This window comes from Rhincodon typus, chromosome 23, assembly GCF_021869965.1.
Source record: "Rhincodon typus isolate 14 chromosome 23, sRhiTyp1.1, whole genome shotgun sequence".
NCBI lineage: Eukaryota > Metazoa > Chordata > Chondrichthyes > Orectolobiformes > Rhincodontidae > Rhincodon > Rhincodon typus.
In genome coordinates this window covers 46,426,040-46,451,313 of record NC_063354.1, presented here as the reverse complement: position 1 = coordinate 46,451,313, position 25,274 = coordinate 46,426,040, and the positions used below count along the sequence as shown (strand labels likewise).

The following is a 25,274-nucleotide window of genomic DNA, read 5'->3' as shown; positions in this document are numbered from 1 at the left end:
CAGGATGATATCGATGAGCTGGTCAGCAGCAAATGGAATTCAATCCGGACAAATGTGAGGTGATGAGGTTGGCAGGACAAACAAGGGAAGGGGAATACAGGATGAATGGTAGATCCTTGGGAAGCACCAAGGTTCAGAGAAACCTTGGTGTGCATGTCCACCAGTCCCTTAAGATAGCAAGACAGGTGGATAAAATGGTTAAAAAGGCATATGGTTTGCTTGAGTCAATAAATGTCGAGCTGGAAAAGCATAGCAGGTCAAACAGCATCCAAGGAGCAGGGAATTCAATGTTTCGGGCCGAAACCCTTCGCCAGGACAGGGGAGGGGGAGGGGACCCCAGAAAGAAATAGAGTTGGGGGGTAGGGCTGTGGGTAGAGTCGGTGGGATGGAGATAGGTGGATGCTGGTAGGGGTTCATTGTAATTGGTCAGTGGCAAGGGCAAAGCAGATAGGTAGGGAGGACGATGGACAGGTTAGGGGTGGAGAGATTTTGAAACTGGTGAAGTCAATATTCAGGACATTAGGCTGTAAGCTCCCAGGGTGAAATATCAGGCGTTGTTCCTCCAGTTTACGTTTGGCCTCACTCTGACAGAGGAGGAGGCCAAGATAGACATGTTGCTAAGGGATGGGGAGCAGGAGTTAAAGTGGATGGCAACTGGAGGGTTGGGTTGGTTGGTGCGTGCAGAGCACAGGTGCTCTGCGAACCAGTCCCCGAGTCTGCGTTTGGTCTGCCTGATATAAAGGAGACCACATTGGGAGCAATGGATATAGTAGATAAGGTTAGATAAAGTGCAGGTGAATCTCTGCCAGATTAGGAAGGATTGTTTAGGACCACGAACTGAGAGGAGAGGAGGGGCGTAGGGGCAGGTGTAGCGCCTCCTGCGGTTGCAGAGAAAGGTACCAGGTGTGGTGGAGGGGTTGGTGGGGAGTGTGGAGCTGATGAGGGAGTTGCAGAGTGAATAGTCCCTGCGGACAGCAGAAAGGGATGGTGGGGGAGATATCTTTTTGGTGGTGGGGTCTGATTGTAGGTAGCGGAAGTGTTGGAGGATGATGCGTTGTACTCGGAGGTTGGTGGGGTGGTATGTGAGGACCAAGGGGACTCTATCCTTATTTGTTATTGGGGGAGAGGGTTTGAGGGTAGAACCATGGGAAATGGGGGAAGATGTGGTTAAGGGCAACCTTAATAACAGAGGAAGGGATAATAACTACAGTCCCTAAAGTAGCAGAATATCTGGGAAGCCCTGAAGTAGAATGCCTCATCCTGGAAGCAGATGCGGTGGAGGCAGAGGAGATGTCAGAGAGTTGGTGGCTGGCCTCAACGATGTAGAGGTCAGTTTGCCATACCTTCACTGCACCCCCACCCTTGTCAACTGGTTTAATGATGAGGTTGGGGTTGGAGTGAAGGAAGCAGAGGGCTGTGCATTCCAATGGGGAGAGGTTGGAGTAAGTGAGGGGTCAGAGAGATTCAGGTGATTGGCAGCAGTTGGAGATGAAGAGGTCGAGGGAGGGTAGGAGGCCGGGAAGGGGTGTCCAGGAGAAGGTGTTGTCAGAGGATGGGTTTGATTCTCATTCAAGGGAATAAGCGCAGAGGCGGAGACAGTGGAAAAGAGCTCGACATCAAGGCGTGCTCAGAATTCATTCACATGTGGACGCAGGGAAATCAATGTGAGTCCTTTGCTGAGGACTGACCATTTGTCCTCAGTGAGGGGGAGGTCTAGAGTGGGAGGGGGATGGTGAATACCCGGCAGGGCTTGGGGACTGGGGCTAAGTGTAGAACTGATGGCTGGCAGTGGGGGTGGAGCAGGACTGCAGCTGGAATGGGTGTGTATATAGGAACGGTCACATGGGCAGAGGCAGAAGTAACAACTTGATTGGCAGCCGTCATATGGTCGGTGGAAGTGATCAGCGGTGCCAGTGGAAGTGGTCATCACATGACTACACCTCCTCCCACCCACCCTCCTGCAAAACTGCTGTCCCATACTCTCAATTCCTCCACACCCGCTGCATCTGCTCCCAGGATGAGGCGTTCTACTCCAGGACTTCCGAGATATCCTCCTATTTTAGGGACCATAGTTTCCCATCCTCTGTTATTAAGGATGCTCTCAACTGCATCTCCCCCATTTCCCATGCTTCTGCCCTCAACCCCTCTTTCCTCCCCACAACAATAATGTTAGAGTTCCCTTAGTCCTCACATACAACCCACCAACCTCCAAAGACAACACATCATCCTCCAACATTTCCTACAATCCGACCCCACCACCAAAAAGATATTCGCCTCCCCACTCCTGTCGGCTTTCTGCAGTGACCGTTTACTCTGCGACTCCCTTGTCAGCTCCACACTCCCCACCAATCCCTTCACCACACGCAGTACCTTTCCCTGCAATTGCAGGAGGCTAAGAGTTTGCTTCCAATCCTCTGCTTTCTCAGCCTGAAAACACTTAACTCCAGAACTGTTTTTCACAGGGATGTATTACTGGAAATTTGCTGAACTAAAAGCTAGGCAAATGTTGAGGCCTTATTTTAACTCCTCTCAAATTTGAGTCCATCAGCATTTCTGCAAAGTTAATCACAGAGACTTCCAGCCTCTAGCTACTCTCTCCCTCTTCTTAATCCTTGTTTCCAAGTTTTCAAGGCTATCTTAGAAATCCTTCCCCACTGAAACCCCATGTTTATGGCAATATAATCAGAAATGGTGATTGGAACTAAATGGACAGTTTAAAGCACAACCATTTACTACCCAAGATCCTCAATGCTATTTTGGGAATTGCAGATTCACAGTCCACCAAACTGTTAGTGCTACATGAAAAGCTTGCACACTTTCCTAAGAAAGCCTTCCAAGTCAATCTTTATCAATCACGTTTGTTGTTTGGTCAGGCTTCAAAAGAAATCACATGATCCCTTACATTTTACTTCAAATTAATAACCTAGTCCCAAAGCATAACTGTCTTATAAACCACAAAATTGTTTATCCAATTTATTCCTGAGAGAGGATAATATACCCTATCATGTAATAAAATCTATTGATAACAAGGTGGCCAGTGAAATTATAGAATTCACCAGAACCTTGGTTCAATAAAGAGCTAGCCTACTTCTGAAGACCAATATTAATGTGGTGAATGTAAGGTTGGGCAGAATGTGCAGCTTCACATAGAAATTCTCTTGAACAGGCCATAATCCAACTCCTCTCCGAGGAGCAGGAAGACATTATGCAGTCCCTTTAGCTTTTCCCGCCATTCAATGGCTGATCTGAAACCACACTCCGTATATTTCCTCTGCCCATATCCCTTAGTATCATTGCTTAAAAATATCTAGCAACCTCGGTTTCAGACTGGATTTGTCAACAATTGCCGTTAGTGGAGAAGAGTTCCAAACTTCCTTAGTGTTTAGATGTGTTTCTTGATTTCACTTCTGATGGAGCTGTCTCAGGTACATTGCTAATTTTTAAAAGAGTAACAGCACTAAAATTGCAGGCTGGGGTGAGAACGTCCTGTTACCTGCTGGATCCATGGGATTAAACAAGACAAAAGAAATAAGACCAAGTACCTTCCATTTAAAGGAGGAAGACGATAGAAACATTTAGATGGTGTTCAGGTGCTATTTTTAAGTGGCTAGGTGGGTCTTACACTCCAGACTGCCATTTGGCGAAGAGCAGAACCGGACCTAATCCTTACACACTTAGAACATAGAACATAGAACATAGAACATTACAGCGCAGTACAGGCCCTTCGGCCCTCGATGTTGCGCCGACCTGTGAAACCAATCTGAAGCCCATCTAACCTAAACTATTCCATTATCATCCATATGTTTATCCAATGACCATTTAAATGCCCTTAAAGTGGGCGAGTCTACTATTTTTGCAGGCAGGGCATTCCACGCCCTTACTACTCTCTGAGTAAAGAACCTACCTCTGACATCTGTCCTATATCTATCACCCCTCAATTTAAAGCTATGTCCCCTCGTGCTAGCCATCACCATCCGAGGAAAAAGGCTCCCACTGTCCACCCTATCTAATCCTCAGATCATCTTGTATGTCTCTATCAAGTCACCTCTTAACCTTCTTCTCTCTAACGAAAACAGCCTCAAGACCCTCAGCCTTTCCTCATAAGACCTTCCCTCCATACCAGGCAACATCCTGGTAAATCTCCTCTGCACCCTTTCCAATGTTTCCACATCCTTCCTATAATGCGGTGACCAGAACTGTACGCAATACTCCAAGTGCGGCCGCACCAGAGTTTTGTACAGCTGCAACATGACCTCATGGCTCCGAAACTCAATCCCTCTACCAATAAAACCTAACATACTGTACGCCTTCTTAACAACACTATCAACCTGGGTGGCAACTTTCAGTGATCTATGCACATGGACACCGAGATCTTTCTGCTCATCCACACTACCAAGAATCTTACCATTAGCCCAGTACTCTGTATTCCTGTTATTCCTTCCAAAGTGAATCACCTCACACTTTTCCGCATTAAACTCCATTTGCTACCTCTCAGCCCAGCTCTGCAGCTTATCTATGTCCCCCTGTAACCTGCAACATCCTTCCGCACTATCCACAACTCCACCAACTTTGGTGTCATCCGCAAATTTACTAACCCATCCTTCTACGCCCTCATCCAGGTCATTTATAAAAATGACAAACAGCAGTGGCCCCAAAACAGATCCTTGAGGTTCACCACTAGTAACTGAACTCCAGGATGAACAGTTCCCATCAACCACCACCCTCTGTCTTCTTACAGCTAGCCAATTTCTGATCCAAACCGCTAAATCACCCTCAATCCCATGCCTCCGTATTTTCTGCAATAGCCTGCGTGGGGAACCTTATCAAACTCTTCACTGAAATCCATATACACCACATCAACCGCTTTACCCTCATCCACCTGTTTGGTCACCTTCTCAAAGAACTCAATAAGGTTTGTGGGGCATGACCTACCCTTCACAAAACCGTGTTGACTATCCCTAATCAAATTATTCCTTTCTAGATGATTATAAATCCTATCTCTTATAATCCTTTCCAACACTTTACCCACAACCGAAGTAAGGCTCACTGGTCTATAATTACCAGGGTTGTCTCTACTCCCCTTCTTGAACAAGGGGACAACATTTGCTAGTCTCCAGTCTTCTGGCACTATTCCTGAAGACAATGACAACATAAAGATCAAAGCCAAAGGCTCTGCAATCTCCTCTCTAGCTTCCCAGAGAATCCTAGGATAAATCCCATCCGGCCCAGGGGACTTATCTATTTTCACACCTTCCAGAATTGCTAACACCTCCTCCTTATGAACCTCAATCCTCAATATTTATTTGCAGAGAAACACAGTATAAGCACAATAATTTTAGGGCCTAAACTCTCCCATGTCCCAGCCCCCCACCCCACACACTAGGCCTTGTTACCATATAGCCTGCCATTACACACCCTCTATTGTTAGTCACTAACAGTCCCCATTAACAACTATTCACCCTCCCAGCCTGATCGTTAGCAACTCCTTTGTCTGTCCAACTGTCTTTCTGTCTCTTTGGGCTGATTCCTATCGTTTACTCCCTACTCCACCCACCCCCGTATTTTCTACATATAAAGTGACGTTTTCCCAACCACCATCAGTTCTGAGGAAGGGTCACCGGACCCGAAACGTTAACTCTGTTTTCTCCTACACAGATGCTGCCAGACCTGTTGAGCTTTTCCAGCAACTTTGTTTTGGTTCCTGATTTACAGCATCCGCAGTTCTTTTGGTTTTTATACATTATAAGCACGTACCTCCTAACCTAAAAAAATAGTTTTAGTCTGTATCTGTTACAAGGGATGCAAGATCCATTTAAAGTCCATTTACATTAATGTACAATTGTCAATTAGTGGGATCTTTGGGGACAGGGGAACCCAGGTCCACTTGAGACAAACAATACAAGTGAAATTTCCTAGTGGCAAAAGTGTGATGGCACTTTTTAATAACCAGTCACAGAAAGCAACTGCTCAACAATTGATCAATCTCACGTTGTGACACTGGAAACAGTTATGTAATTGTCAATAATTCATAATGTGACATTATATAGGATTTATCAAACATCGATGAGGTACCAGTTATTTTGGATGCTGGATAGTACAGGATGACCAATGGTTCAGGGAGGATGAAGGTTCAGCATGCACCGTGATTGGGGGGATAAATCAATATTTCTCAAAATGTTTTCAAGTTGAAATTTGATTGACACTAGTCACTGGTAGTGTGTTGATAGAGACCTGATCAATAAAGCCACTATTCTTGCTGCTTGCATTTCCTGCTGCTAACAAGTTTCCCCTCTTGTTTTACAGAATAAGGTGGTGGTTGTGGACGGGGTCAAAGTCAAGCTACAGGTCAGTGCTTTTGTGACAACAGCTGGAATTAAGCCAGTGTCAATCACAGGACACCCATTGCCCCTAAAAAAAACCACACATTCCCCTCAAATCTAGGAGCAGTTCTATGCAGCTAACCTTTGCTCATTTTCCATAAGTAAGATACTACTTGGAGAAATTATAATTAACTTTGTTAAACCACCCTCTCTTCCTCCGGAAAACTCCACAACTAAAGGAACTGCTGTGTTAATCCAGCTCCATACTATGCTGTCTCTGGGTAATCCAAGGTGGAGGACAGGAGAAAATTGTGGCTGTAAGAGCTGCTCCTTTTCTGAGGCATTTTCAGTGTTAGAGCTGATTTATGTTTTTGTTGAGATCTGTCTCTTAATTAAACTTTAAAGATATAAAACATAGATACTAAGTTAGCCTGGAGCAGTGTTTTTAGAGCAGTAAGACTGTGTTATTTTCTGGGTCTATAGACCGTTAAGGTGCAAAGACTGCCTTTAGTAGAGTGATGTGCTCTTCCCGTCGGATGTGGGAGATTAGGGAGAATTTCCATGTTAGTGATGATTATGTCTGCAGGAAGTGTGTTTGGATATGGCTCATATGGATAGGTTGGAGCGGCAGTTAGAGGCAATGAGGCATTTACAGGAGCTGGGGGTGTGATGGATGGCAGTTGTAGGAAGGGAGATAAACTGAAGATACAGTCTGGTAAATGGGTTACTTTCAGGAAAGGTAGGAGAGGGAGGCAGGTAGTGCAGGAGTCTCCTATGGCTATCCCCATCTCAAACAAGTATACTGTTTAGAAAATGTAGGAGGTGATGAACTCTCAGGGGTTTGTAACACCGACAGCCAGGTTTCTGGTACTGATGTAACGAGGGGTGATCAGGTTCCAAGTGATTGATTGTGAAAGGGCACTGTATAGTGATAGGCACAAAGAGATGTTTCTGTGGCCGACAGTGAGACATCAGAATGGTGTGTTGCTTCCATGGTCCCAAGATCAAGGATGTCTCAGAGAGGGTACAGAATATTCTCAAAGGATAGAGGGACTAGCAGGAGGTCATTGAATACATGGAATTAACGATATAGGAGGATAAAATGATGGGATTCTGAGGAGAGAATACAGGAAGTCAAGTAGGAATTTAAAAAGTAGTTCCCCAAGGATAGTCCTATGTGGGTTAATCCTGATGCCATGGGATAATGAGGGTAGGAATAGGAGGATAGAGTAGATGAATGCGTGGATAAGGAGCTGGTGTAGGGGAGAAGGAATCACATTTTTGGATCATGGAATCTCTTCCAGGGTAGAAGTGGCCTGTATAGGAACGATGGATTGCACATGAATTGGAAGGGGACTAATATACTGGCCGAGGGATTTGCTGGGGCTGCTTAGGAAGATTTAAACTAGTAAAGTGGGGCAGGTGGGGAGTCGGGGTACCCAGGGAGATAGTGAGGAAAGAGATCAGTCTGAGACTGGCGCAGTTGGGAAAAGGTGCAAGTCAAACAGTCAGGGCAGGCAGGAGCAAAGCAGAGAATGAGGTAGTGCTGATAAATTAAACAGCATTTATTACAATGCAAGAGACCTAACAGGTAAAGCAGATGAACTCAGGACATGTTTGGTACATGGGACTGGGATATCACAGCAATTAGAGACGTAGCTCAGGGATGGACAGGAGTGGCAGCTTAATGTTCCGTGGTATAGATGCTTTAGGAAGGATAGAAAGGGGCGCAAGAGAGGAGGGGGCATGGTGTTTTTGATCAGGGATAACATTGTGGCTGTACTGAGGGAGGATATTCCTGGCAGTACATCCAGGGAAGTTATTTGGGTAGAACTGAGAAATAAGAAAGGGATGACCACCTGATTAGGATTGTACTATAGAGCCCCCAATAGTCAGCGGGAAATTGAGAAGCAAATTTGTAAGGAGGTCTCAGTTATCTGTAAGAATAATAGGGCGGTTATGATAGGGGATTTTTACTTTCCAAACATAGACTGGGACTGCCATATTGTTAAGGGCTTGGATAGAGAGGAATTTGTTAAGTGTGTACAAGAAAATTTTATGATTCAGTATGTGGATGTACCTACTAGGGAAGGCGAAAAGCTTGACCTACTCTTGGGAAATAAGACAGGGCAAGTGACCGAGGTGTCAATGGGGGAACAGATTGGGGCCAGTGACCATAATTCTATTAGTTTTAAAAAGCGATGGAAAAGGATAGACTAGACCTAAATGTTAAAGTTCTAAATGGAGGAAGGCTAATTTTGACGGTATTAGGCAAGAACTTTCAAAAGTTGATTGGGGGCAGATGTTTGCAGGTAAAGGGACACGGCTGGAAAATGGGAAGCCTTCAAAAAGAGTCAGAGACAGTGTGTTCCTGTTGGGATGAAGGGCAAGGCTGGCAGGTGTAGGGAATGCTGGATGACTGGAGAAATTGAGGTTTTGGTCAAGAATTAGAAGGAAGTATAGACACCAGCAATTGAGTGAATCCCTTCGAACAGTATAAGAGCAATAGGAGTATACTTAGGAGGGAAATCAGGAGGCAAAAAGGGGACATAAGATAGCTTTGGCAAATAGGGTTAAGGAGAATACAAAGGGATTCTACAAATACATTAAGGACAAAAGGGGAACTAGGGAAAGAATAGGGCCCTTTTAAAGATCAGCAAGGCTACCTATGTGTGGAACTGCAAGAGATGGGGGAGATGCTAAATGAGTATTTTGCATCAGTGTTTATTGCGAAGAAGCATATGGAAGCTAGAGAATGTGGGGAAATAAATAGCAGCATCTTGAAAAAGTGAAGAAGGCAGTGTTTGGTACTCTTGCCTTTATTGGTCAGTGTATTGAGTATAGGATTTGGTAGATCATGTTGCAGCTGTGCTGGACATTGGTTAGGCCAGGTTTGGAATACAGCATGCAGTTCTGGTCTCCATGCTATAGGAAGGGTGTTGTGAAACTTGAAAACGTTCAGGAAAGATTTACAAGGATGTTGCCAGGGTTGGAGGGTTTGAACTATAGGGAGAAGCTGAATGGGCTGGAGGTATTTTCCCTGGAGTATCGGAGACCTTATAGAGGTTTATAAAATTATGATGGACATGGATAGGGTGAATAGATAAGATCTTTTCCCTGGGCTGGTGCAGTCCAAAACTAAAAGGCATAGGTTTAGGGTAAGAGGGGAAAGATTTAAAAGGGATCTAAGGGGAAAGTTTTTCACACAGAGTGTGGTATGTGTATGGAATGAGCTGCCGGAGGAAGTAGTGGAGGCTGGTACAATTATAGCATTTAAAAGGCATCTGGATGGGTATATGATTAGGAAGGGTTTAGAGGGTTATGGGCCAAATGCTGTCAAATGGGACTAGATTAGGGACTAATCTAATAATGGGACTAATTTGGGTATCTGTTCGGCATGGATGAGTGGACCAAAGGGTCTTCTCCATGCTGTACAGCTCTATGACTCTAAGATTCTAAGTGGGAGATGAGAAGACATTTTCCACACTGCAAGTCATGTGATCATTAATGGAAGAACGGGGGACCAGATTCAACAGTAATTTTTAAAAGCAAATTGAATAAAGGCTTGAAATTATTACATTTTGAGGCCAATGGGGAAGGGTAAGGAAAGTGGAGTTATTTTGATCAACTTTTCTTGGAATTGTCATGCATAATATTAGGACATGTGAGATAAGTAGGTTTTTAAGTAGTGTCTTGAAGGAGGTGTCCTGGGAATGAAGGAAGTGGACAGACTTGGGAAAGCAATTCGCAATGTTAGGGCCTGAAGCAGCTAAAGCTGTTGGTGAATGGAAGGAAATCAAGGTGGAAATATACAATTCGCCAAAATTACAGGAATACAGATGTTGGAGAAATAATATAGCTAGAAAGGAGAGAGGCCATCGAGGGATTTGAAAATAGCATTTCGTTCATAAACCATCTAATCTGCTCAATTCAGGTTTATCTGATTCCCAGATATCTGCTTCTCTATTTGTAAATCATCCAAATCCTTGAATTAGATTTCAGCATGGAACTGATGCCTGTTTATCTGTTATCTTGATATATGATCCACAAGAAAATTTCAATTAAATTTCAGACCAGCTGGTTCACTCATGCCTATCAGGAAGGGGCCTGTCAGCATTACTCGGTCTGGTTTTGTGTGGTTGACTCGATGTCCTCAGGGCAATTTTAAAAAAAAGTAGCAAAGACTCCGAGGATAAATTCATAAAATATGTGATTAGACTCCAGTTCTATTCACAGAGTAGAGTAATGTAGAGTAGAGTAGAAAAATACAGTACGGAAACAGGCCCTTTGGCCCAAACTGGTCCATGCTGACCATGATGCCCACTCAGCTCGTTCCAATTGCCTGCATTTGGTCCACATCCCTCTAAACCCTTCCCATCCACGTACGTATCCAAATGTTTTTTAAATGTTGCTATTGTAGCTGCCTCAACCACTTTCTCTGGCAGCCCATTCCATACACACACCACTTTCTGCATGAAGAAGTTGCCCCTCAGGTCCTTTTTAAATCTTTCCCCGCTCATCTTAAACCTATGCTGTCTGGTTTTCAATTCCCCATCCCTGAGAAAAAGACGATATGCATTTATCCTATCTATGTCCCTCATGATTTTACACCTCAATAAGGTCACCTGTCATTCTCCTACGTTCCAAGGAATAAAGTTCTATCCTGGACAACCTCTCCCTGTAATTCAGGTCTATTAATCCTGGCAACACCCTCGTAAATCTTCTTTACACACTTTCCAGTTTAACAATGTCTTTCCTATAACAGAGTGACCAAAACTGTACACAATACTCCAAGTGCGGCCTCACCAGCGACTTATACAGCTGTAACATAACGTCCCAACTCCTGTATTCAATGCCTCGACTGACAAAGGCCAGCCTGCTAAATGCTTTCTTCACCACCCTGTCTACCTGTGACGCTGCTTTCAATGAACTATGTACTTGTACTCCTAGGTCCTTCTGTTCCACAACACTCCTCAGGACTGTGTAGTTACTATATAAGTCCTACCTTGGTTTGACTTTCCAAGATGCAACACCTCACACTTATCTGTATTGAATTGCATTTGCTAATCATCAGCCCACTTCCCCATCTGATCAAGATCCCTCTAATTTTTGATAACCTTCTTCACTATCAATGATACCCCCTAATTTTGTATCATCCACAAATTTACTAATTATGCCTTGTACATTTGATCCAGATCATTTATGTAAATAACAAATAACAAAGGTCCCAGCACCGACCCTTGGTGTGTGTGTAAAGCAGTCACACACACACGGTGAAAGGAGTCCAATAAACGTAGATGCTGCCACACCTGCTGCTTGTTTGCAGCACTTTTAGTTTTTATTTTAGATCTCCAACGTACACAATATGCTGCTTTTATTTGAGGACGTAAACATCACTGTCTGAGTGAGTGGAAGAGGTTATGGGTCGCACAGTTCCAGTACTCTGATTCATAACTGTCTGCCCCTGGTTTAGTTCTCAGTACCTCCTATATTTTCACCCGGTTTTGCTTTATTTGAGGTTGGAGTGTCGAGTAATTGAAATAACGAGGGCCTGTTTCTATTTCCAGATCTGGGACACAGCCGGACAGGAGAGGTTTCGCAGTGTCACTCATGCCTACTACAGAGATGCTCAAGGTAGGGCTGCAATAGTTGGGAATTATCAGCTCGCTGGGATCAGGTCCCACACTCCCATTGTGTGTCCTGAATCAGGCCCTAGTGTTGCTGTTAACTTCACATGGTAAACCGTTTAGAATCTGGAAATGTGAGCTGAGGAGAGGGAAAAAGCTGTCGTACAATACAGTAACAAGCAAGTGTGCAGTCAGTCCATTCACACGAGAGCTCGTAACATTTTCTTGTATTAATCTGGAAGCAGAAAATAAATCCTCTGGATCCTGTTGGGGGAATGCAGGAATGTGGAGTTGAGGCACCATTCAGATCAGATTCTTGTAAATCACATGGCTTAAACTAATTGCTTGGACTTATTTACTGGAAATGACATGTCTAGATTTATGGCTGTCAGGAGTTACTTTGTTTTGGAATGGAGCCAGTTGAGGTACAACCTACTGCAAGGGAGAAACTCCCAAGCCCATCCTCCGCCTTTCTGAGATGATTGGTTTGAGGATCCAGTTTGATAACTGAAATGCTGATCCTGTAGTTCTCCTGTAAAACTTCTGCAAAAGTTTCTTCTCAATGACTCTGGAATCTGTAAAGGTCCCAGTGAGGACAGCCTGTGTTCAGTGACACCTGTCCTCATGTATACCAGAAGCATTTGGAGCATTTCAAATCTAATGCCTTTCCTTTTGAAACTTGATCAGTTCTGTTTTTCAAAATTAATCTCTGCAGAGAAAGTTCTGTTTTTTTTCTTTAATTGGTTTATGTGTGGGGGTAGTATTGAGCAAGATAGATATTTATACTTCCGTATTTCAAACTTTGTTAAATACCCTTCCATCTTTGTCAAATAAATCTTATAATAAATCGACAGTATTGTTACTTATTAAAGAAACCTGGTTGATGGATCTTTTTAGTTCTAAACCTAACGTAGATAAATATATGATTGCTCATATTGGGAACTGGGTAAAATATTCAGGAAATGATGTTGTGATCAGTGGAGCAGTGGACTAGAATCTGTTATCTCAGAAGAAGACTACAAGAAATTGTTTAGTCACGTTCTCTTATCTAAACAGGAAAGCGTTTCTACAAATACATAAAGGGAGAAAAGAGTAATTAGGGGAGAATAGGGACCCTTAAAGATCAGCAAGGTCACCTATGTGTGGAACTGCCAGAGATAGGGGAGATACTAAACGAGTGTTTCACATCAGTGTTTATTGTGGAGAAGGATATGGAAGCTAGAGAACTTGGGGAAATAAATAGCAATATCTTGAAAAGTGCCCAAAATACAGAGGAGGAGGTGCTGGACGTCTTAAAATGCATAAAGTTGGATAAGTCCCAGGGACCAGTTTAGGTGTACCCTAGAACTCTGTGGGAAGCTAGGGAAGTGATTGCTGAGCCCCTTGCTGAGATATTTGTATCACCCATAGCCACAGGTGAGCTACCAGAAGACTGGAGGTTGGCTAATGTAGTGCCACTATTTAAGAAAGGTGCGAAGGGAAAGCCAGGGAACTATAGACCAGTGAGCCTGACATCGGTGGTGGCCAAGTTGTTGGAGGGGTTTCTGAGGGACAGGATTTGCATGTATTTGGAAAGGCAAGGACTGATAGTAAATATGGCTTTTTTTGCGTGGGAAATCGTGTCTCACTAACTCGACTGAGTTTCTTGAAGAATTAATAAAGAAGATTAGTGAAGACAGAGTGGTGGACATTGTCTATAGGACTTCAGTAAGGTCTTCAACAAGATTCCACATGGTAGAATGGTTAACAAGGTTAATCACATGGCATATAGGGAGAACTAGCCATTTGGATATGAAATTGACTCGAAGGTAGAAGACAGAGGGTGGTGGTGGAGGGTTGCTTTTCAGATTGGAGACCTGTGACCAGCCATGTGCCACAAGGATCCGTACTGGATCCACAGCTTTTCGTCACTGATATAAATGATTTGGATGTGAATATAGGAGCTATGGTTAGTAAGTTTGCAGACAGCATCAAAATTGGAGATGTATTGGACAGTGAAGAAGGTTATCTCAGAGTACAATGGGACCTTGAACACATGGGCTGATGGGCCATGGAGTGACAGATGGAGTTTAATCTAGATAAATGTGAGGTGCAACATTTTGGTAGGGCAATTCAGGACAGGAATAATACACTTAATGACAGAGTCCTGGAGAGTGTTGCTGAACAAAGAGACCTTGGAGAGCAGGTTCATATTTCCTTGGAAGTGGAATCACAGGTAGACAGGGTATTGAAGACAATTGGTATGCTTGCCTTTATTGGCATTGAGTATAGGAGTTGAGAAGTGATTTTGGGTCAACATAGGGCATTGGTCAGGCCACTTTAGGAATACCGGGTTCAGTTCTGGTCTCCCTGCTGTAGAAAGATGTTGTGAAACTTGAAAGGGCTCAGAAAAGATTTATGAGGATGTTGCCAGGATTGGAGGGTTTGAGCTATAGGGAGAGACTGAATAGGCTGGGACTATTTTCTCTGGAGCATCAGAGGCTGAGGGGTGACCTTAAAGAGGTTTATAAAATCATGGGGGGCTTGGATAGAGTGAATAGACAAGGTGTCTTCCCCGAGGTGGGGGAGTCCAAAACGCGAGGGCATAGGTTTAAGGTGAGAGGGGAAAAATTTAAAAGGAACTTAAGGGGCAACTTTTTCACACACAGGGTTGTGCATATATGGAATGAACTGCCAGAGGAAGTGATTGCTAAAGTCCTACTCCAGAGATTTAAACTCAAATCTGTCTCTCTCCCACACACATTTCTGAGGGCCTCTGAGAACCAGGGTGAAGGCAGGGGAGTGGTGAGGCAGTGGTCAGCAGGGGTGTGATAGGTCCTGGATGCCAGTAACATTTCAATATCCTGCATTGTTTCTATCAGACTGGCAGGTAAACAGTAGGGCTTTAATCTAGAACCTGCTAATTGCTCGGCATGTTTACACAAGGAAGGGGTCTGAGTTCCCAAAATGGAGGCAGTGAAATCCCCAATTTAACCTAATCCCAAGACCCATTCCCAGATTCCCAGGATCTGCTTGCTAATGAGATCTGACTCAGGCCTCAATAAGATCTGAGTGGGAGTGGGCCACACCATGTGTGAAGCTGGTTAGTGGCATTGTTAGTGTGAGAGAGGAAGTGAGTTTTCTTTTCTTTTTTTCTTTATTCATTCACGAGATGAGGGCATTGTTGACTAGACCAGCGTTTATTGCCCATTGCTGTTAGTTGCCCAGAAGGCATTTAAGAGACAACCACATTGCTGTGGGTCTGGAGTCACACGTAGGCCAGACCAGGTAAGGATGGCAGTTTCTTCCCTAAAGGACATTAGTGAGCCAGATGGATTTATGATTATCATTAGACTCTTAATTCCAGATTTTTTTATTGAATTCAAATTCCACCATCTGCCATGGTAGGATTCAAACCAGGGTCCCCAGAACCTATCTGGGTCTGTCAATTAACATTCCAGCGATAATACCACTGGGCCTCCCCCTCCTCTGATGGTATATATCACAGGGAGGTGATGGCCTAGTAGTTTTACATGTATCACTAAACAATTAATCTAGAAACCCAGGTAAAGTTCTGAGGACTACAAGGTGTGGAGCTGGATGAACACAGCAGGCCAAGCAGCATCAGAGGAGCAGGAAGGCTGACGTTTCGGGCCTAGACCCTTCTTCAGAAACCACAGGGTTCAAATCCCACCAGGACAGATGGTGGAATTTGGATCCAATAAAATAGTCTGGCATCAAGAGTCCAATGATGACTATAAAATAATTGTCAATTGTCAGAAGAACCCATCAGGTTCATGAATATCATTTAGGGAAGGCAACTGCTGTTGTTACCTGGTCTGGCCTACTCGTGACTCCAGATCCACAGCAATGTAACTGACTCTGAACTGCTCCTGTGGGAAATTGGCGATGGGCAATAAATACGGGATGTCCACATCCCATGAATGAGTATGCTCTGCCAGTGGTAGCAGCAGGAGGACAGATGATGGGAAGGAATGGTTTAAGACGGTTAAACTGAGCTGAGTTATTTACAATGGGAATCAGAAAGAGAGATCTGGACACATGCTAAGACAATAGAAAATGGTCTTTGAGCATGGAGGACCACAGGGTAACAGTAAGCCTCAAAAGGCTGAAGTCAAGACAAAGGACAATGTACAGCTGACAATCTGCAAAGCAGGGCAAGTGCCTAGTGCTCAATTTAGGAGCTGGCTAGATTAGATCAAAACTACTGTAATATCAGTTTTCCCCCAGTGCTAAACTCACTCTGAAATCAGCATATCGCCCAGTATCAAACACACTCTGATATCAGCATATCTCCGAGTATCAAACACACTCTGATATCCGATATCATCTGGTATCAAACACACTCTGATGTCAGCATATCGCCTGGTATCAAACACACTCTAATATCAGCATATCGCCCAGTATCAAACACATTCTGATATCAGCATATCGCCCAGTATCAAACACACTCTGATATCCAATATCACCTGGTATCAAACACACTCTGAAGTCAGCATATCACCTGATATCAAACATACTCTGATATCGGATATTGCCCAGTATCAAGACACTCTGGTATCAGCAGCTTGCCTGGTATCAAACACACACTGATATGAGATGTCACCTGCTACCAAACACACTCAGATATTGGATATCACCTGGTACCAAACACACTCTGAAATTGGATATGGCCAAGTATCAAACACACTCTGATATAACATATCACCCAGTAGCAAACACCCACTAATATCACATACCGCTCAGTATCAAACAAACTCTGATATGGGATATCGCCCGGTATCAAACACACTGTAATATCGGATATCACCTGGTGTCAAACACACTCTGATATCAGCATATCACCTGGTATCAAACATACTCTGATATCGGATATCACCCAATATCAAACACACTCTCGTAGAATAATCACAAGGTCAAAGTTTGTTTTAAAACCACGCCTGGAACAAGGTTTAATTTTAGTAAGGTTGGCTTGAGTAGCAGAGTGAGTGAAAAGGAAGATTAAATGATGCTACATTATGATTGACCAGTTATTAAACTCCAAGAGTTCAGTGTTGTTCTGGAAGTTATGGGGAAATATCAAGGTGATCAAGGGAAACATGTTGTTGTAGTGAGATGAGGTAAGTTTGTGCATTTTGTGAAAATTGGAGAAAAACTCCATCATTGTCAAAAAGATAGCTTGCTTGAAGGAGGAAATCTGACAAAGGAAGAACATGAGAAATCTCCTCGAGCCAAATTCATCCTCCAGCCTCAAGTGAAATTCAAAAAGAAAGTGATTTGTTTTCTAGAAACACACAATCTCCAGCAGAGCAAACTGAGCACATTATTGATTTAGACAAATCAATCAGTGTCCGAGTCCCAGCTATTGCATGATGTTGCTCAGCAATTTCAATATTCAGGTTTGACTCAGTGCAAGATGTTGAGGGAGTAGAGTAAAGTGAATGAAAATGGAAGCAAGCAGCCAGACAGCAAACACAAGAAGACCAATAGATTACGGGAAAGAAAGTGGAAAGGAAAAATAAATCATTTGTTCCTTTCTTTATTTCTTGACAAATTATGGTATTTTTGTTGAACACCTATTAAAGTTCTGGAAAAATAATTTCCTTTTACACATAAATGACTCTGGAAATATTAGTCATTTTGTTTTAGATACAATTCCTATTGTATTATTCCACAGATCTCAGAAAGACACTGTAACCTTTTAAGGTTATAATGATATCACAACATATGGCACTGCAGTATAAAAGGTTCTCCATCATACTCTCTATACATCCTGTCAGTCAGTCAAACCTGTCAGTCTCTCATTCTGTCAGTCTGTCAGTCAGTCAGTCAGTCAGTCAGTCAACTCTGCACATATTGTAATAGTAACATAAGTAGATAACCTAGACTATACCTAAGTCTGAGATGTTGTGTACATAGTCAATTGTTAATAAACGTCCAAATATCTGTCTCAGTAAGAATCTCTGTAGTTTGTATGACTTGGGCTAATATATAGAAAACGACATATCAGTCACAGTAAGAACAACTTTGCAATCCATCCTGTTTAAATTTTAAAGTATTGTTTATGTTAGTTTAGTCATCTTGTACTCTGGAAAGTTGTGTACTTGTATCATTTTAGATTTAATATACAAGTTGTTTTTCTTTAAAGGAGGTAAGAGTGCAGTATATTTGACAATTTCTCATAATGCTCGCACTGTTGTCCTCTCAGTTGGAGCAATGTAAATAAGGACTGTTCAAGAATAGCATCCAGCAGTTGAACATGTCTTACTCTTGCCCAGTATAATGCACAACATCTTAGCAACTATTTCACATTTTAAACACCGTCCCATAGCAACCATTTCAAACTTCTACATTGGCATTTGCTCTGAAATGTCTTCCCCACTCTTCATTTAATCTTGGATGACAATTTTAGTCCATCCATTAACCCAGAATTACCTCTCCATTGTCTGCTACAGCTCCTGACAGCAACTCCAGCCAACAACCGGGTACTAAGACACCTTCAGGCTTCCCACAAGGCTGCTCATCCATTCCTCACAAATCACTCTACGTTTTTTCCACACACACAGGAGAGAATTTTTGAATATTGAAAGCAAACCTGGAGTAGAAATGCCAACTAGCTCAATTTACTTGATGACAATTGATTCAAGTGGGTTTCCTCTTTATTTCACAATTTCTGTCCCTTTACCTTCTTTGCTAAGATATTGAATGGTTGCAGGCTAGGTTTCATGGGCACTGCTGACCTACTGGTACCTCCCCTCTGTGCCCATTTTTCATGCTTGATCAAAGACAGTCCATGCTAATTACCCATTTGGCATCAGAGGCATCACCTATTGATGGGCACTTCACCTGACCTGTATTTTATAGGTGGAGGTTATTGGCAGGGAGTCAGTAGTTAGAATCCTTGCAGATTGTTTAAACTTCCCAACCTGTGTACTGAACCCGTCAGCCCTGCAGTGAAACCTGTTAATGCTGACTTTGACATTGATGTAGCTTGGTCTGATTGTTGGGGGTCCGTTAGCTCAGTTGACCAAATGGCTGGTTTGTGCTGCAGAATGATGCCAATAGTGTGGGTTCAATTCCTGTACCAGCTAAGGTCATTATGAAAGCCTTGCCTTCTCAGTCTCGCCCCTTACCTGAGGCATACTCACCACCAGTCACCTCTCTCTTTAATGAAAAAGACCAGCCTATGGTGACCCAGGACTGCTCAAGTTTCACATCACTCATAGCTTGGTCTCACCAGCTCAGCTACCCCTTGCCAAGCTCCTTGACTTGATTCTGGCCTAGATACTACAACAATAGCCTCCATCTCCGTAGTGCCTTGAACCAATGTACAGTGGTCCACTTGGCACTGCACAAACAGAATTTGGAACCAGGTTACATTAGGAGATATTAGGACAGGTGACCAAAGGATTGAACTATAAGGTGTGTGTTCATGTAGAAAAGCCAGCTTCAGAGGTGTGAGGAGGACATTCCAGAACCTAGATGCAGTGACAGAGAATCAGGAATGTGCAGGAACATAAGAACATAAGAACTAGGAGCAGGAGTAGGCCAGCTGGCCCCTCGAGCCTGCCCCGCCATTTAATAAGATCATGGCTGATCTTTTTGAGACTCAGCTCCACTTGCCTGCCCACTCACCATAACCCTTAATTCCTTTACTGTTCAAAAATTTATCTAGCCTTGCCTTAAAAACATTCAGCGAGGTAGCTTCAACCGTTTCACTGGGCAGGGAATTCCACAGATTCACAACCCTTTGGGTGAAGAAGTTCCTCCTGACCTCAGTCCTACATCTGCTTCCCTTTATTTTGAGGCGATGCCCTCTAGTCCTAGTGTCATCTGCTAGCAGAAACAACCTCCCTGCCTCCACCTTATCTATTCCCTTCATAATCTTGTATGTTTCTATAAGATCTCCCCTCATTCTCCAATGAATTCCCAGTCTACTCAGTCTCTCCTCATAATCCAACCCTCTCAACTCAGCAATCAACTGAGTGAATCTCCTCTGCACCCCCTCCAGTGCTAGTATATCCTTTCTCAAGTAAGGAGACCAAAACTGCACACAGTACTCCAAGTGTGGCCTCACCAGGACCCTATACAGCTGCAGCATAGCCTCCCTGTTTTTAAACTTCCATCCAGGAAGCCAGGATCAAAGTGATCTCTGAATGTTGGGGTGTGGGAGCAACTATAGAGCTAGGGAGGATGAGGTAATGGAGGCATTTAAAAACAAGGGTGGGAGTTTTAAATCTGAGACATTGCTGGACTGGGAGCCACTGCAAGTTTGACAGTGATTCTAACTTCATGCTGTCAACCGATCACGGGAGGGGGAGGTGGGAGTGTTTGACTGCTGCATGCTGTAAGGGTTGGGTGGATAGTGTCTGAACATGACTGATTGGAACTGAAACTCTCCCTCTCTTCCCACAGCACTGCTGCTGCTGTACGATATCACAAGCAAATCATCATTTGACAACATCAGGGTAAGATGCTTCGAATTTCATGATTCCTCAAATAAATTTGGGGAATTCAGATGGTGGACTGATCCTACATAAATAATCCAAAAGGAGAGTCCATTTCATACAGTGTGGAAGCAGGCCATTCAGCCCTTACGAACTCTCCAAACAGCATCCCACCCAGACCCACCATCCTACCTTATCTCTGTAACCCTGCATTTCCCTTGGCTAATACACCTAGCCTGTACATTCTTGGACACTATGGGCAATTTAACATGGCCAATCCAACTAAACTGCACATTTTTGGTCTGTGGGAGGAAACCGGAGCACCCAGAGAAAACCAGCACAGACACATGGAGAACGTGCAAACTCCACACAGACAGTTGCCCAAGGGTGGGATTGAACCTGGGTCCCTGGCGCTGTGAGGCAGCAGTGCTAACCACTGAGCCACCCATTTTCCTTCGTAACTCATTGCCCACTGTTTTCACCATGATCAAGCTGGGATTAGTGTAGATAGGTGGGTCACAGGGCCTCTTCTGTTATGTATGACTGAATGACTCTAAGCTTCATCGTTCAGTCACCTTCACAAACCAAATGTCAGCTCAAGGCAACAAGCTCTCCTGTGAACCTGGAGGTCATGGGTTCACTGACCCATCCTACAATTATCATTATGTAATCTAGGCTTCCGAGCCAGTACAGCACCAAGTGAGTGCTGCCCTGTCGGAATCACCACCTGTCAGACGAGACCTTAAGGCCACACTGCAGTGACAAGCATATAACCTTAGAACTGCACTTTGGCACAGTATGGACAGGGAAAGCATTAAACCAAGCCCCATCTGCATCTCAAGTTGACATCAAAACTCACAGTATCACAGAATTATTACAGCACAGAAGGAGGCCATTCAGCCCATTGTGTCTGCATTGGCTCTATTATCCAGTCTGATTCTATTACCTAGCACCAACCTCCTCCCCGTATCCCTGCATTCCATTACTGTCCAAGAAAACTTATCAATGCCTTCACAAATACTTCAATTGAACCTCCTGCTGCCACATTTCCAGGCAGTGCATTCCATACCTTAACAACAGTTTTTTTTTCTCACATCACTTTAAATCTGTGCTCTCTCACTCTTTTCCTTTCACCCTGTCCACCCTACCCAGTCTGCACATGAATTTGAAAACCCCTTTGAAATCTCCTCAAGGCCCTCTTTTCTCCAAGGAGAACAGTCCCAACTTCTTCAATCGATCCTCATAACTGAAGTTTCTCAGTCCTGGAACTATTCTTGAAAATCACTTCTACACTCTATCTGGTGCGTTCGCGTCTTTCCTATAGTGTGGTACCCACAACTGTACGCAGTACTCAGGCTGGGGTCTAATAAGTACGTGTTCAACATCATCTTCCAGCACTGGACCCTGTGTTGGAGTAGCACTGAGCAAGTGAGTATAAAAACCCCATGGCTCAATTTCAAAGCAGGGCAAGTTGGTCCTGGCCAGTATTTAGCCCACAACCAATGTCTGGTCAATATGGCATTGCTGTTTGTGCTGTGTATAGATTGCCTGTCATCCTTCCTATAGTGACAACACTTCAACAGTTCACTAAAGAGATGTAAACTACTTTTGAACATTCTAAGATTGTGAAAATTGCTATATAAATTTACATCTCTCTTTAACTTTCAAATCTAATCTATCACAGGGACTGAGCACCCTGGAACCCTCGCCTCACTCAGTTTTCCCTTCTCCATTCTGTGGGCTTTGACAACCCAAGCTTGGTGCTGCCCATTGCGATTTATCTCGCACTCTCTCCTGCATCCTGCCAATCTTGTTATCGCCCTGCTCTGTCTGGTCCTTGGATCAAAAATGGCAGCTTCTGGAGTGAGCAAACCAATTAATTGAATGGATGTGGCTGCCTGACTGTATTGTTATTCAAAAAGAAAGAGCTTGCATTTATATAGCAACTTTCACAAGCTCAGGGTATTTCTAATGCCTAAAAGTACTCCCACCTTCAGTTGGAATACATCCAGTAAGGGCCATGCTCTTTGTTAGAAAGACAGATTACATTTTCATAGAACCTTTCTTGGCCATAAGACATCCCAAAACGCTTTACAGTCAATGGGGTACTTTTTACAGTGTATGATAAGGACAACCAATTCATGCATAGCAAGTTCCCACAAATCGCAAAATGATAATGATCAGATGATTTGTTGATTTGCGATGTTGATTGAAGGATAAATATTCACCAGAACACCAGGGATAGCTGCCATGCCTTTTGCTAAAATAGTGCCGCAGGATTATTAATGTCTAACTGAGAAGGAAGGTTGGGTCTCAGAGTAACATCTCTTCCAAAAGGTGGCAATGCAGCACCCCCTCAGCCAGAACGTTAGCCTTGATCTTCCATACACAAGTCATAGATTAGATCTTGAACCCAGAGTCTCTGACTCAGCAGTGAGATTGCCACCCACTGAGCCCCAGCTGCCAGTATGCATTGTTCTCTCAGCCAGAAAGTGACCAGGAGGGTTCCCTGCGCACAATCTAACTCTAACCTTAATCCTAATGTGTTCAGGAAGAGCCTTGTTCTCAGTTAAAACATGCCAAAGATGGTTCCTGCCTAAGATGTAAGCTGTTTCTTCTTCTTCAAATAAAGTGCACCTTCAGTTTTTATCTCTAATTAACTAGTCATTGCTGTGAGTATCATGATGTGTGGAGTTAGCAGTCAGGCTGTTGTTAGAGACTGGAGCTATCAGTGTTAGCCTTGAAAGGCAGAAACAATCTTGGGGAAATGTTAAGAAGCCCAATTTACTAAGAGATAACTATTATTATAGTTTGACATCGTGCCATGTCCCAAATGTATAGTTACAAGAACAGAGATGCCAAGCACTGACCACTCTGCTCTGCTCCAGTGACTGGAGTAAGGCTTTCAGTGAACCCCTGACCCAGTGGACTATCAGAAAGGATTTGGAGCTTATGAAAACTGAGTCCACAGCTCTCACTGGGGGTTCGATGGGGCCAAGTACCCTGGTATCTGCTCTTGATCACATCCAATGGCTATTGCTGTCACATGCGAATATGTGGGTATCAGGTTGTTCAGAAGGAATGAATTCATTCTGACAGACTTCATTCTGCAGGCTCCTTTGGTTAAATGGACTGTCAGACTTGGTCTAGGTTAAGATGTCAAATCCAACCACTTGGCAAAGGGAAAGAGAGCTACGGAGAGTTAATCTGGGATACAGAACCAGATCCTGTCTTCAGTGAAATCTAGTAAATTGCTTAAACATGATTTCCCTTTCGAAAAACCATGTTGACTATTCCTGCAGACTTTGAGCTTTTCCAAGTGCCTCATTATAACCTCCTTAATGATCAACTCTAACATCACCCCCATGACAGACATCAAGCTAACTAGCCTAGAGTTTCCAGTTTTCTGCCTCCTTTCCTTCTTCGAAAGAGGAGATATACTTGTCACTTTCTAGTCTGATGAGGCCTGACCAGGGTCCATTTGTAACTTTGGAAAGTTTCATACCAATGAATCTTCTACCTCATCGGCCACCTTTGAAGTCCAATATACCCAGGGACTGATGAACTCACAGTTCTATCAGTTTGCTCTGTATTACTTCCCTAGTGATTATAATTTTACCAGGTTCCTCTCCTCCTTCCACCACTTGATCTACTGGGATTTGTTTTATATTTGTATTTTGAAGATAGAAGCAAAAGTATCTATTCTTTAGATCACCACTGTTATTATCTATTAGCTCTGCATTCCCAGCCTTTAGAAGACCAACACTCACTTTTGCTTACTCTTTTCCTTTATAGATACCCTGGAAACTATCTGTTGTTACAGTTCTAGCTAGCTTTCTCTCATACCCTAATTTATTAGACCTGATTAACCTGTTAGTCAGTCTCTGCAGTGCAGTAGATTCTGACTAGTCGTCTGACCTACCACTCATTTTTGCATAAGTTTATGCATTTTTCTTAAGCTTGATCTTTACGTGAACTTCTTTTAGTTAACCACAGATAATGGGTCCTCCCCTTGGAATTTTTCTTTGTATTAAGAATGTACTTACTCGGAGTATTGTGAATTTCATATTTCATATGGCCCGTAACCAGCAGTGTACCCCAAGGAATGGTGCTGGGTCCACTGATTTTTGTCATTTTGATTTGGATGTGAACATAGGAGGTTAGGGTTAGTAAGTTTGCAGATGACACCAAAATTGGAGGTGGCATGGATAACGAAGAAGGTTACCTCAGAGTACATCTGGACCTGAATCAGATGGGCCAAGGAATAGCAAATGGTGTTTGATCTAGATAAATGTGAGGTGCTTCATCCAAGTGTAGTTCAACAGAGAGGAGTAATGATTCATCAGCTGAGAGAGGATGGTACATGGTAGTCAGCAGGAGGTTTCCTTGCTCATGTTTAACCTGAAGCCATGAGACTTCATGGGGTCCAGCCTGAATATCGAGGAGTCGCAGAGAAACTCCCTCCCATCTGTATACCACTGTGCTGCCACCTCTGCTGGCTCTATCCTGGTGGTGGGACAGAACATGTCTGGGAATGGTGATGGTGGTCTTTGGGATATTATCTTTAGCATTCCGTGAGTATGACTATGTCCGTCTGTTGTTTGACTAGTCTGTGAGACAGCTCTCCCATTTTGGGCAATTGACCCCAGGTGAGCATCCAAGATGGCGGTAAAGTAGGACTCCTGAGCCCGGGGCTCATCCACTCCATTTGCATTTCTTTCCTTTCTTTTCTTTTCTTTATTCCTCTTTTCTCATTTTATTTGCTTCTTTTTACTTATGAAAGAGCTTAAATAATGGCGATGGCAGTGAGGTGAGCCAAGCGGGGACTCGTGGTGGAGGCATTGGAGGCAAGTTTTGAGTTCCCGGCAGCTTCCGCATCG

General features: G+C 43.6%; 1 protein-coding gene across 3 annotated transcripts in view; it reads left to right on the top strand.

Moving 5' to 3' along the window:
- The window catches only part of LOC109938557 (ras-related protein Rab-37), a 94,494-nt gene that overhangs the window by 57,255 nt on the left and 11,965 nt on the right, over positions 1 to 25,274 (top strand). For all 3 annotated transcript variants that reach the window (XM_048611146.1, XM_048611145.1, XM_048611143.1), the window contains 3 exons: positions 6,304 to 6,345; positions 11,888 to 11,954; positions 20,363 to 20,415. In XM_048611146.1, coding sequence (XP_048467103.1) covers positions 6,304 to 6,345; positions 11,888 to 11,954; positions 20,363 to 20,415 — 162 coding nt within the window. The remainder of the gene's footprint in view (positions 1 to 6,303; positions 6,346 to 11,887; positions 11,955 to 20,362; positions 20,416 to 25,274) is intronic.